Source organism: Cervus canadensis, chromosome 12, assembly GCF_019320065.1.
Source record: "Cervus canadensis isolate Bull #8, Minnesota chromosome 12, ASM1932006v1, whole genome shotgun sequence".
Lineage (NCBI taxonomy): Eukaryota > Metazoa > Chordata > Mammalia > Artiodactyla > Cervidae > Cervus > Cervus canadensis.
Window position 1 is genome coordinate 2,391,903 of NC_057397.1, and position 14,160 is coordinate 2,406,062.

Consider the following 14,160-nt stretch of genomic DNA (forward strand, 5'->3'; position numbering starts at 1 on the left):
TCAACCCTGAATCACATGATGGTTTTAAGTAAATGAACATTGATTGAATAAATGAGTAATGCTTTGTTTACACTTTACCTTTGTACCATGTTGATTAAGTCTGAATCCCTAAAGTCCCCCACCAAGACCAACGTAGGTAACTTCTAAGAATGGTTGCCAGGGCACCAGTTTTCTCTGAAATATTAATTATTGCATCTTATGTAGAATTTTTGTAAAGTCAACTATACTTCAGTGAAAAAAGCAAAGTATATTCAAATTACCAAAAAAATAATGGCAAAGAGAAATCAAAGTTGAAATTACTTTCAAATTAGTATTTACTACTGCTCACTATCTTCAGGGAAAACTTAACTTGTGAGGAAATATGTTAATGAGCAAATTAACTCTGAAAAATTCATGGTTTTTCAAAAGTAAAAGCTTGATGTAAAGGAGAAAAAAATGTTTTATAAACTTAACAGTTTACCATGTATGGTATAATTACTTTGATACAGGCCTTACGCATTTCTCCTGTAGGCTCTTTGTACCAGCTAGCTCTGACTTTGAATATTCTTACCATGTGTGTCCTTGGACAGTCTTCATCTGTTGAATGGTGACTGTGTTATCTGTACCTTGGATGGTTTCCAGGATCTAATGCGATAAGGTGTATAAAAATCAGCTGATGCTCAATAAAGGAAGAACATAGGGCCTGGCAGATTTATGACTCTCAGAAATATCATGCTGCTTCTGTCTCCTCATCTGACTCTAAGCTAAGCTCCTTGAAGATAAGAGTTAGTTATGTTTCCTTTTAACCTGCCATTTGTTTGTGTACATTTAATTGTATACATTTAGAATTTGAAGGAACCTGTAGAATAAACCTCTTATTTTCTTGTTCAAAATAAAAAAGATATAAACACATAAATTAGAAACTTAGTTTTTATAATTGATAGAACACCTTTTGTAGTAGTTAAGTGGCTAGTGAATGTTGAAAAATAAAGAAGAACGTTATCTGTAGGCTTCCCTTAATGCTATTGACATTTTTTGTTTTGTTTTGAAAACCAGAGCAGCAGAAACAAATCAGCAAAACTGCAGAAGACAAGCATTTTTGATTCTAAACAGTGGAATCAGCATGTCCAGCTCAGGGAGTGAGTGTGCTGAGCCCCTAGGGTTTCCTCTGTTTGTGCTTCTCTTTAATAGAATGTTTCCTTACTCACAACTGTGCCCTCTGAAGAGTGAGACTGCTATCTCAGCTCAGGAGAGATGTACAGATTTTCTTTAACATCACTTGTTCACCCTGAGCATTCCCACAGTAGCCAGTGTGTGTCTGTCACTGTGAAAGTGCTGGGGGTACACAGATGGCCATGACTCAGTCCCCGAAACTCACAGGCCCTTTTAATTGCTAACATTCTGTTTCTGAGATGTCTACTCTCTCTCGAAGTGTTAGTGAATACTTTGTGATGAAAGGGTTACATGCTTTGGTAGTAGTGAATGCCTTATTTCTGTCTTGTTGACAAAACCAAGAAGTCTTCAATAAAGAAAATGGTTTATTTAATCTAGCATTTTCCTACCTTATTTGACCATGGGACCCCTTTCTTTGTGTCACATGTGTGAATGTCTTAAGGGATGTAAGTGCTCCACAGCCTGCAGTTCAGGATCCTGCGCACGTGATTGTGACGGGATGGCTGCAGTGAGAGCACTCGGGGGTGGGGAGCTGGGGGTCTCGACACGGGTGAGTCCATGGTAAATCAGGTCTTGGATGATGAGTGTGCAGAGGAAGGGAAGAGCAGAAGGAGCAGGACGGACAAAAAGCATAGGTGTCTGACAGAGCATGGTATGTTTAAGGAAATGCCAAATAGTTCAGTGTCATTAGACTCAAGGGAGGTAAGAAGCTATACCAGAGAACTATTCGGGGCCCTTGAAATGTATAAAAAGCCTTGAATAGCGTGAGTGTGTGAAGCAGGTAGTACTCAGTTCCTAGTTTAAAAGTTATGTGAGGGCTGTTTTGCTTTATATTTAAATTTATGTTAATAATACAAATTTATATTTATTCTACAGGGGAAATAAAAAACTGATATAGCTAGTACAAGTATGAAATAAATCATATGGCTAAATAATCTACTGTGTGTTGCTGTTGAATACTTAATGTTATCTAATGTTAGTTTTGAAAAATCTTTGAGTCTCTGTGAAGATTACATATAGTATACATTAAGAATTATGAAGCTTTTTTATGTTAAAAGTTTCAGGTAACTAGTTTTTATTTTGGAATTAATCCTGGGAGAATCAGCACAATGAGGACAGAACATGTGATACCGTTTTTATAATCTTAAACTGAAGTTATAACCAAGATTTCCGTACTGTCATTAATACTCATTATAAAATATTGGAAAGTATGAAAAATAGAGAAAGTACTTTATTGTCGTAGACAAATGTATGTAATTGTTTGCTCGACCAATGTTACTATTTAACATTTTATATATTTATAATTCTGGTGAACACAGTACTGCTTTTTTACATTTTGCTACATTATAAATTCTTTGTAAGCATTACATTTAAAGTCTGTATGATATTCCATTCAGTAGATATGCCATAGTTTATATAGTTATGGACAGTTTTCAGGTATTTTTTAACCATATGGTTTTTATTTTTTTGTTATACATGTTTTGTGTATATAGTTCCACAATTGGAATTATTGAGTCAAAAGTAAGAATATGTTTAAAGCTTTTGATGCATGTTATCAAATTATTTCCCAAGACAGCATAATTTATATTATAAATAATATAATTTATATGTCCACTGGGATTGAACTGTTAATATTTCAGTAGATCTTGAGAGCAGTCATTAAAAAGAAAAGACAAAGACTAAAGCAGACTTTGTTGGTCAGTAGTTTAAAATATGGATCCATATTGTTTATGGGTATAATAGTAAACAGTATTTCAGTTCATACTTTGTGTAAACAAACGTAAGAATTTTCTCCTGATATGATGGCTTTTTTTATTTTTGAGGTATCCCTCACGAATTGAAAAAATTGACTATGAAGAGGGCAAGATGTTGGTCCATTTTGAGCGCTGGAGTCATCGTTATGATGAGTGGATTTACTGGGATAGCAATAGGTTGCGCCCCCTTGAGAGACCTGCATTAAGAAAAGAAGGGCTAAAAGATGAGGAAGATTTCTTTGTAAGTAGCAAGCCTTTCTGTTTGCTAGATATGTAATGATGTATTTTTTTAAAGGAATTGTTAAATTTTACAAAAGCTTTTTTTTTAAGAAAAAAAAAGCTTGTTTTTTTTAATTAAGAAAATGCATATTTATTATACATGGTATTGATCTTAAAAGTTCTTTAAAATAGGATTTTAAAGCCGGAGAAGAAGTTCTGGCTCGTTGGACAGACTGTCGCTATTACCCTGCCAAGATTGAGGCGATTAACAAAGAAGGTACGTATTTGAAATGATCTGAGAATTAACATGGGATTTATAGTAAAATTTAACTATATTTCTAATTTTAATTAATGCATGTAGTTGTTACATGTAGCTGTTACTTCTCTTTGTTTTATACTTTAGTCTTCTAATATTCTTTTTTTAGGATAAAAATTTAATTTGTTATATATTTAATTCATTATGTATTGTATAGAATAAGATGATATGTAATATGCTGCCTAAGAAGAGTATTTAGGTTAGTAGTTGGTTACAGTTTTTCAGCTTTTTCAGCTTTCAGTTGACAGGCTTATATTATATACATTTTATTTCTTCTTCTCTGTTTCCAGTTTGCTGGCTAAATTATTTTTATGAACATCTCTACCTGAGTGCTAAACATACAGGAAAATTTAAATCAGTTCAGGTTGGAAGTAAAACACAGTACAATGTTTTCTGAGGAAGGAGTATGGAACTTTATCAATATGAGGATTTCCTTTCTTGCATCTTTTCCCCTGCCCCCTTTTAATTAATTTTTGTAGATAATTGATTTTGCTATTAGCCTTTTGTGATATCTAACATTAATACAGAAGAAAAGTTACTGAATTTACCAGATATACTGAAAATAACACAGAAATCAGGTGTGCTGGTGTGGCATAAAACAAGAGAATCTGTTGCACAGATAATTAATTTTAAAACTTGTAGACTGACTAGTTTGGAAACGGATTATAATTAATATTTAAATTATTATTGGAAAAATTTAAATTTCTGACTTCAAATCTCATTTAAATAATAATTGTGAAATACTTATATTTTCCAAGTCAATAGTACGTTGTTTTTCTATTACAGTGATTTCTCAAACCATTCATTCATTCTTTTGACTAAAGAAACACATTGAGAGAATTCTCCGGCAGTCCAGTGGTGAGGACTCAGCACTTTCACTGCTGAGGGCCTGGGTTCAGTCCCTGGTGGGGAATTTTAAGATCCCATAAGCCGTGCAGCAGGACCAAAAAAAACCCAAAAAACCCACACTGATGTGTTTTTTGCAAGAAGAGCATTTAACTTAAGTAAAGGGATGCTTACTTTATGTTGTATCTTGAAAGCCAAACAAATTAGCTAGAAAAGGAGGGTTGAAGAGGTTTTCTGGCAGAAGAAATGGTGTTTGCAAAAGAATAGAAGAGAGACATGCCATTTTTAAGGAACTGCAAGTCTTTGATGTGACTGGAGTGAAGGATTCCTTTCAGGTTTGTAGAATAACAGAAGAGGTGGAGGAAAGAAGAATTAGTATATGAAGTGTCTTGTAGTCTTGCTAAAGAATTTAGCTAAGGATTTAAGCTGAAAATTTAACAAAAAAACTTGAGAAAAATTAAGAGGTAAGAGAATTAAGAGGTAAGAGAAAATAGAAGAAGAAAACATTTAAAAAGAAATACAGTAAAAAATGTTAAGTGTGAAAAAGTAAGTTACAGTTGTCTGGTTAGAATTGATGATGTAACTTTACAAAAGCCTTAGTCTAATTTCTTGGTTTAGTTAATTGAACAAATATGGCTATGAGCTTATTACTAGTCACCTGAGGGACATCTCAGTTGTTAAGTTTTTAGGTTACTTCTTTCCTAGTGGGGCCTTTAAATCATTGTTTACTTAAACTTCTGGAAAGCTATATTTCAGAGCTCATGTTCCCATGTCTTATATTGGCTCCCCAGGCGTCTAGTTCAGAGACTAGCACAGAGTTAGGGAGTCAGTAACAATTGTTGAAAGGAAAAGAAGTAATGAGTCCATTTCATTAGATAATAGGATCTTCCCAAAACAGAAGAAAAACTATGACTATGACTTGCTCCTTGGAAGAAAAGCTATGACAGACCTAGACAGCCTGTTAAAAAGTGGAGACATCATTTTGCCAACAAAAGGTCCATCTAGACAAAGCTATGGTTTTCCAGTAGTCATGTATGGATGTAAGAGTTCGACTGTAAAGAAAGCTGAGTGCTGAAGAATTGATGCTTTCAAATTGTGGTGCTGGAGAAGACTGTTGAGAGTCCCTTGGACAGCAAGATCAAACCAGTCAGTCCTAAAGGAAATCAACCCTGAATGTTCATTAGAAGGATGGATGCTGAAGCTAAAACTGCAATTCTTTGGCCACCTGATGCGAAGAACTGACTCAATGGATAAGACCCTGTTGCTGGGAACGATTGAGGGCATAAGGAGAAGGGGGCAACAGAGGATGAAATGGTTGGATTGCATCACCTACTCAGTGGACATGAGCTTGAGTAAGCACTAGGAGATCGTGAAGGACCAGGAAGCCTGGCATGCTGCAGTCCATGGGGTTGCAGAGAGTCAGACTTGATCCTAGCGCCTGAACAACAACAACCCAAAACAGAACAAAATTAAGCAGTGCTCTCTGTTTTCATTATGAGAAATTTCTTTAAATGTGCAGAGCTTTGAGACCTTTCTTTCAAGTGTGAAGCTTCTTTTGCATATGCACGTGTACGACACACTCAGAATCAAGCCACCCTCATTTTTTATCATATCCCATTTGTCCATGGGCATGTAATACAGAAATTTAAACTTACATCAGTGGAAGAATGATGTTACTCACTGCAACCTCTGCCGTTTCAAGAGCAGTTTGAAGAATCCCTTAGTGAAATATTGGCAGATATAACTTGTTTTTTTAAACATTTTCTGTGGGAGGTATTAATTTGGTGGTTTTTCTGTGTGTCCCACAAGGTGAATGAGCCTCACTTTGTCTCCTGCCACCATCCTCCCTCTCCCCCCTTAAAAAAGGAAGCTCTCAGAGCACTTTCTGTTCATTGCAAAAGCTAAATAAAACTAACAAATGTAGACATTTAGGTATACATAATATGTCTTGGTGGAGAAGGCAATGGCACCCCACTCCAGTACTCTTGCCTGGAAGATCCCATGGATAGAGGAGCCTGGTGGGCTGCAGTCCATGGGATCGCTAAGAGTCAGACACGACTGAGTGACTTCCCTTTCACTTTTCACTTTCATGCATTGGAGAAAGCAGTGGCAACCCACTCCAGTGTTCTTGCCTGGAGAATCCCAGGGACGGGGGAGCCTGGTGGGCTTCCGTCTATGGGGTCGCACAGAGTCGGACACGACTGAAGGGACTTAGCAGCAGCAGCAGCAATATGTCTTGGAGGAGTTGAAGAGAAGGGGCGAATCACTTTAGCCTGGAGTGATCAGGGAGGTTTTCATACGACGGGTGGGATTTAAAGAGCTGATCCTTGAAGAGTGGGTTGAAGTTGGGAAGGGAAAAGGCGTCACAGCAGGGGAGACTGTCCTCAGAGGCAGCGGGGTGAGTGCATGGTCAGCGTGGCACAGAGTTTGCCCTCATCTGCAGTGCCACGTGAGGAAGGAGGAGGAAGGGGCATGGATGGGGGTTAACGTAAGGGGCACAAGTGGTTTTTCAGTCTCACGGTCTTCTCGAATTCTTCACATTCTTGCTCTTCAGCTGCTCAGTTTCTTTCATAATTTGGGTTTAATTCTTTATGTCCATGATTTGTATGTCATGCTAATCATAGAAAGATGAAATCAGTTGGTGTTATTCAAATTATAAAGAAATGAAAATCTTTGTACATTGATTTATTGGCTTTGGTGCCAATTGTTTATATCTCTTTTGTAAAGGTCAGATATCTGTTTACATCAAGTGTCACTCAGCCCACGTTGGTTTGGTACAGGAAATGATAGAACAACACTGGGATTTCCATAAATATAAAATCTGTATAATTTATATGTTTTCTGATAGTACTGACAAGCATGAAAACATGGAGTCTGTAACGAAAAGTGAGTGTCCTTTGAAATAGTCATGTAAATAGGATCAGGAATCCTAACAGCAGGATGGTTTAGTGGGAAAGACACGGGAATCAGGGGTTTTAGGGAATGGCTGTGCTGCTGATAAACTGTCACTGCGTGCGGCATTTCATTTCACTGGAGGTCAGTGTTCTCATCTGCACAGGAAGACTGTCGTGCCAGTGATATGTAAAATGGTGTGTAGCTTAAAAGCCGGGGAATCTGTAATTCTTGTTTGCCAGTTAACTAATATTGCAAAGAAATAATCCTTCCCTGAGAAAAGGAATAATCCTTTCCTGAGATTTTTCTCCCAGATTTTTCTGTTATTTAGAAAGAAACTTTCAAAGACAGCAAATGATGATTCTTAGAAATATTATACACTTTTGTAAATACTAATTTTATTTTCTTCAGGTATATTATAACTGATATGTTATTTAAACATATATTTGTTATTAATTTTAAAATCCTCCAGTAAAAATCAGAATTATATGCAGCTAACTTATCAAGATGGAGTTTGTATATTCCTTAAGGGAAATCAGGCGTTGTTTTTACATCGAAAGAGGCCATAAACTTGGTACACTTGATGTGTGTTTGCAGTTACTGCAGTCACAGGGTGTTTACTTGTGTCGGGGCATTACTTGTTTGATGTCAGGTGTTGCTGTAAGACTGAATTATATTTTCTAATGATCCTGACTCACTCCTATTTCAGGAACGTTCACAGTTCAATTTTATGATGGAGTAATTCGTTGTTTAAAACGAATGCACATTAAAGCCATGCCCGAGGATGCTAAAGGGCAGGTAAGAGTGTTTAGCGTTCCTAGCTTCCCAAACGGATGTCTTCTTGAATGGTGATTAATAAAATATATATATACTTCCATATATATATATATTTTAAAGTGGACTAATTGTAGGATTATGTGCTGATAGCCCCAAATAGCAGCAAGAAAGAGAAGCTTAGAATGTACAATCAGTTATACACTTGATTTTTGCTTCTTTGGTTTTAGACCTGCCCAAGTTACAGGTCACTAGTTTCTGTTCCAGGTGAAAGCCCAGCATCCACTAAGCTGGTGTTGTCCTAGCGACCCAGCTGGATCGTGTAACCAGTCTATGGGAAGTGAGGTGAGTGCCTTTTTTGTTAATTCTGTTTCGTTTTTCCTGGTATATGGTTATCATTTAGGAAGTTAATTTTTAATATAAAATTTTATATTGAGTCTCTTATCTTCTTTTCTTCTGTAAATCATAGTCATTAATTTTCCTTCAAAAGGCGCTTACCTGACACTCTGTAGGCTGTTTCAGGTAGGGCTTTCTGAGTTATATGATGTAAGCAGTGCATTACATGCTCTGTCACTGCTCAAAGCAAGAATGAACGGTAAGCATTTGAAAGAGAATCTGGGATGAAGTTAAAACCATAATTCTATTGATTGAATATGTTTCCTGAAATACTGGAAAGAAAAGGTGCCAATAGAAATTTAAAATGTTTTCTTTTATGTTCTGCTGTTATTTGGGATTTTCAGCACCTGGACCTACAATTAATTTTAAGAAATTGAAAGTGATCTGTAAAAATGTCTAATATGGAAATTTGCTACATATTTGTTGCATATCATGCGGTGGTGAAAAATGTCATCCTGAACTGTGTTGAAATCACGTGGTCAGTTCCAGTCAAGTGTATACATTTAGCAGACTACCTGCTGTTATATTTGGGATGTAGATTACCACAGTTGAAACATTATTTTTGTTTTATGAGAAGTTGGAGTGTTTTAAATTACATGGTTTTCAAAAATTTAGTTTTGAAATCAAGTAGAGTTTTTTTCTTCAATTAATATGGAAATGAAATTTAAAATGGAAATACTTTTGATCAGGAAATTGCTTTGTGTCTTTCTACTTGTATATATAAATAAAATGTTCTCAAGCATTCAATGGTGTGATTCCTTGGTTACTACACAGAAAGATTGATTGAGACATTGGCAACTTAGTTTAATATATACTGTTTAAAATTCTCAATTTTTTTTTTTTTGCTTTAAAAGTGTTATTTTGTTCATTCAAATATTTATGTGATGGCACTAACTGTAAAACTCTTTTTTCTGAAGTAACACTGAACCAGTTTGGTTTGTGGTAAAATAAGTTATAAAAACTAATTTTTTGGACATAGTGGATGTTTATTTTTAATGAGTATTCTGGTCACATCATGATGTGTGGTAACATTAAAATCAATATCAAAATACAAACTCCTAGAAGAAAATATTAGTATATTTCTTTTAATTTTGTTTTTTTTTCATATTTTTTAATTACAAGCACATTAAAGACATGTATAGAATTGTTTTTTATAAAATATTCTTATATTTTGAGTATCATTTTCCTCAAGTTTTTGATTTGTTTTCACCTAGGTCATATAATAAATCAGGTGTTGTTTGGACAGTAGTAAGAGAATCCAACCTTGCATACTATCTTCTAAATTTTGAGTCCTTTGAGAATTTCTTTGTAAAGATATACAGTAACATTTCTTTTGCTAAACCAGCAAAGGATAAGGAATCAAATAAATGCACTATGGGAATGTTTTTCTCTTAAATTTCTGTAGCTTTTTCTTACCTATTCTTTTTCTTTTTGAGGATGTCTATATAAAATTTACACTGTAACTCACTAGTGTTAGAGACTGGCCAGGTGGCATTAGTAGTAAAGAACCCACCTGCAATGTAGGAGACGTAAGAGATGTGGGTTGATACCTGGGTCAGGAAGATCCCCTGGAGAAGGAAAGGCAACCACTGCAGTATTCTTGACTGGAGAATCCCAGACAAAGGAGCCTGGTGGACTACAGTCCATGGGGTCGCAAAGAGTCAAACACGACTGAGCGACTTAGCATGTTCATAAGGTCCTTTACTATTTTCAGAACTTTTTTTTTTTTAATACGTTGCTTTATTGGATTCTCATAGCAAATCATTTGACATAGGTATAGCTGATATTTCTGTTTCACTGTTGAGAAATTCAGAACTTAAAGAATTCAGTGACTTACCTAAAATTTCACTCAACCATAGTGTGCAGAGTAGCTCTGAACTTCTACCTGATTTCAGACAGTGTTCATTCTAGTGAGGTGTTTGTGTTCTCATCTTTAGTTCTCATTCATGGAAGAAGCACATCAGTTATTTTTGATGTTGAATCTTTCCAGTTAAAAAATGGAAGCGTGAAATAATTGAAGAACTCTTCAATCACAACTACAGTGATCCTCATGATTAACACGTCATATGATAAAGAACTGTTTTATCTGATTTCACTTTTGAAGAGTACAATGTTAATCTCTTCTATTTTTCTTTTTATTGGAGAGAGAAAACATTTGGGCGTGGAATTTTTACCCTTAGCATCTTTTGGCATTTCTCTTAATAACTTAAACTTGTCCCTACAATGCAAAACCTAGAATTAAATGCCCTGTTCTTAGTAAGACTGAATTTAGCACTTTCCTTTGCTTGTCTGTTGTATGTAATCTTGTTTTTTCTTTCTGCTTTGTTGATGGAGCTCTGTAAGTTATTTGCGTTGGTGGTGTTTTTTTCCTTCTACTTAAATGTTAGTCTCAAGGCTCAACTTAGCCATAATACTTAAGTCACCCAGATTGCTCCTTGACCTTAAACCCCTCTTTTCTATTAGTATACACTTTGCCACACCTTTGTTTAATGGTTTTCCTTTTGCTTGGAGTGTCCATTTTTCTTTCTTTGCCTTTTTCCCCAGCAGATTCCTCTTTGAGGGTTCAAATCATTTATCATTTCCCCTGAAGCCTCCCACTAGTATTTTTGTTCAGGCAAAATTTTGTTGTTCTCCCATAGTATTTTGTTTATTCTCTACTTAATCTGTTCTGTTACATTGTCTTATAGTTAATTTTATCTGCCTGTCAGTTCATTATGGGAAGGACTAAAGAGGTGGTTCTGAGTAAAACCTGGGGTGGATAGTACTGGTGTATCTGGTTTTCTTTGTTAGTTTGTTTTTACAAACTAGAGATATAAAATTTTATTTCACAACCTTGTCATAATTCACTTTCTAATAAGACATGCTTTGGGGACATTGTTTAAAATGTGGGGAAGTTACATACTGGGTGTCTTCCAGGCAGGAGCAAAAATGTCGTCACTCCAGGCCAGTGGGTTCCTGAGGTTTTCAGCTAGCATCTTCTATTAACTTAGCATGTTTCTTGGCACATCAATAGGGTATTCAGTAGGAAATTGGTCAGTGAGAATGTGATAGGTGCAATCGCATGATGTTTTCAGTTCATTTCAGTCATGGGGTAGAGAGAGGCTTTTATTTTGTTTGTTTCCCTTTAATGGCTTATTATCTTTACCGTATATTTTTTATACTGAACAGCCATCAACTTGATTTGCTTAATAGCCTACGTTTGTTAATACAACCCATGAATTAAAATACAGTTGATGTTGTGAAATTGTTTTTAGTTGCTTGGACTAAGAATAAGTGTTTTTAGTTCAAAGTAAAAGAGTAGAAATTATTTAGTCACAAACTAAAAAAAATAAACACAGGAATATAAATATTTGCATCTCAGAAGAATGGCAGCTGATATAGATTGAGAAAGTTGTAGAGGGAGGGAAATTAAACTAGAGCCTGACAGTGTGTACTTTACCTTGGTCAAGTCAAGTAGCTTTTTTTTCTCTTTACTGGTGATACGGTAAGCTCTTGTGATTAATCATTATGCAAACTTTAAAAACTTTGAAAAATAATAAAATCATAGTTTGACCTTTGTGAAATTGACCTTACTTTGAGTGATACATTCTTCCTAATGAAGAGGAGTCATTTGCTCTGTGGGAACACAGTCGTTTCTCATTATCTGCAGGGAATTGTTTCCAGGACCCTCATGGATACCAAAATCTGTAGATGCTCAAGTCTCTTATATAAAATGGCATCGTATTGCATATAACCTACTCACATCCTCCCAAATCATCTCTGGGTTACTTACAGCACCTACCACAATATAAAAGCTATGTAAACAGCGGCTGGAGCATGGCAAATTCAAGTTCTGCACTTTGGAACTTTGGAAATTTTTTTCCCCCAAGTATTTTTGTTCTGCAGTTGGTTGAATCCCTGGATGCAGAACCCAAAGATAGTGCTGGCTGACTGTACATTTCTTTTAATATTTGCAGAATTGAAACATAAGCATTTTTTTCATATTATTTTTGTAATACATTGCATCACAGAAAAGAAACATAATTCGGCATTTAAACCCTAAAATACTAAGGTAGAGTGTCATGAGATATTCCACATTTGTCATAGGTTTTCTTATATTTTAAATTTTATTCCATCAAAAGATATTTGTTATTGAATATCAATATAAAGTTGAATATTTTCCCATTTTATGTGAGGTCATATAACTGATTAGATTATTAAATTTGATAATCTAACACATTGATGATCTACCTTGTAAATATAGTTAATCTGATTTTCATATTTGTGTGCCTGTGAAAGTAGCTTTGAAAATGTGATACATGTTTTTATTCATTAGTGTAATTTTAATTAAGTTTTTAATGCTTCACATGTTTTGTGTTTTTCCTTTGGAGGATTGGATAGCTTTAGTCAAAGCAGCTGCTGCAGCTGCAGCCAAGAATAAAACAGGGAACAAACCTCGAACCAGCGCTAACAGCAATAAAGATAAAGAGAAAGATGAGAGAAAATGGTTTAAAGTACCTTCAAAAAAGGAAGAAACTTCAACTTCTATAACCACACCAGAAGTTGAGAAGAAGGAAGATCTGCCTACATCTAGTGAAACTTTTGGTACAAAATATGTTTTTATGTTCACTCCCCATGGCAGTGGTAAACTCACGTAGTGAATAGTTAGATCTTTTGGCTACCTGTAGTTTGAACATACAGTTGAATTACTGGGCTTTTTTCCCTAGCATAATAATGACAGTTAACTTTTTTAACAGCTCTGAAGATTAATGGTCTAATATGGGTACTTGACAATGGATACCCTCAGTATTCTTGAATAGAAATTGAGTTGTGATTTTGATTTGTAACTTCTTGGTAGTGGGTATTGAGATTCTTTTTGTGTGGGATTTTTTGTTTGTTTTGTTTTCTTTAACTTTTAAAATGCTTTTGCATGTATTTCAATATATAATACAGAAAAAGCTGTAAGTCATTCCTGAAGCACAACTGCCTTTGGTAGTTTTCTTTTTTTCCTAATACATTTGTTGGGAGAAATTTGTGGCTTTTAAAGTTCTGTGTTTAAGTACTAGATTAAAAAAACTTAAGTGCAAAGCTTATCTTAGTGTTTTGCTACTTAAAATAATTCATGTGTTTTAACTTTGGATTCTAGATAAACTCTCATATATGTATTCTATTAAAAGTAGGACTTCATGTAGAGAACGTTCCAAAGATGGTCTTTCCACAGCCAGAGAGCACATTAACAAACAAGAGGAAAAATAATCAAGGCAACTCATTTCAGGCAAAGAGAGCTCGGCTTAACAAGATTACTGGTAAACTACAATGATTCTTTTTGTGGGGGGAATGGAGGGTTTGATTTTACAGTAGTTTGTTTTTAATAAAGGAAAATACATCTTTTGGTTTAGTGTAGCTGATTAATAAGAAAAACAGTTGCTTTGTTTCTTTAAGGTCATCACCCTTCAGACACCATGGGTTTTTTCTCTTGTGAAATGGAAACAGTATCACCTGTCTTCTGCCTACCTCACAGGGATGTTGTGAGGATGCATGGATCATATGTTGCAAAATTCCTTAGTTTTAAAATCACTTTGGTGGCAGGAGTAGTTCTCTAAAAACTGAATCATCTGCTTTTGTCAACTTGTGGAGACATAATGTCCAAGGTTCTAAATATTATACAAACATTGTTATTCTTGACTGGTCTCATTAGGGATGGTTGGAAAGATGAGTACTGACTTAAATTCAGCTCCCGAATCTGTTAATTCTCAATATAAAAATACTTCTATAACTTTTAAAAATTTCTATCCCGACCTTCATGTTGGTCTCTAGAATTTGGGCTTATTT

At 35.2% G+C, this 14,160-nt stretch overlaps 1 protein-coding gene across 14 annotated transcripts in view; it reads left to right on the top strand.

Annotated features, from left to right (window-relative positions):
• Positions 1-14,160, top strand: part of PHF20L1 (PHD finger protein 20 like 1) — a 69,552-nt gene that overhangs the window by 14,339 nt on the left and 41,053 nt on the right. For 7 of the 14 annotated variants that reach the window (XM_043483113.1, XM_043483108.1, XM_043483110.1 and 4 more), the window contains 6 exons: positions 2,976-3,147; positions 3,318-3,402; positions 7,889-7,977; positions 8,221-8,298; positions 12,720-12,933; positions 13,506-13,634. In XM_043483113.1, the coding sequence (XP_043339048.1) occupies positions 2,976-3,147; positions 3,318-3,402; positions 7,889-7,977; positions 8,221-8,298; positions 12,720-12,933; positions 13,506-13,634 (767 nt within the window). The remainder of the gene's footprint in view (positions 1-2,975; positions 3,148-3,317; positions 3,403-7,888; positions 7,978-8,220; positions 8,299-12,719; positions 12,934-13,505; positions 13,635-14,160) is intronic. The other 7 variants (XM_043483116.1, XM_043483117.1, XM_043483119.1 and 4 more) reach the window with 3 other exon arrangements.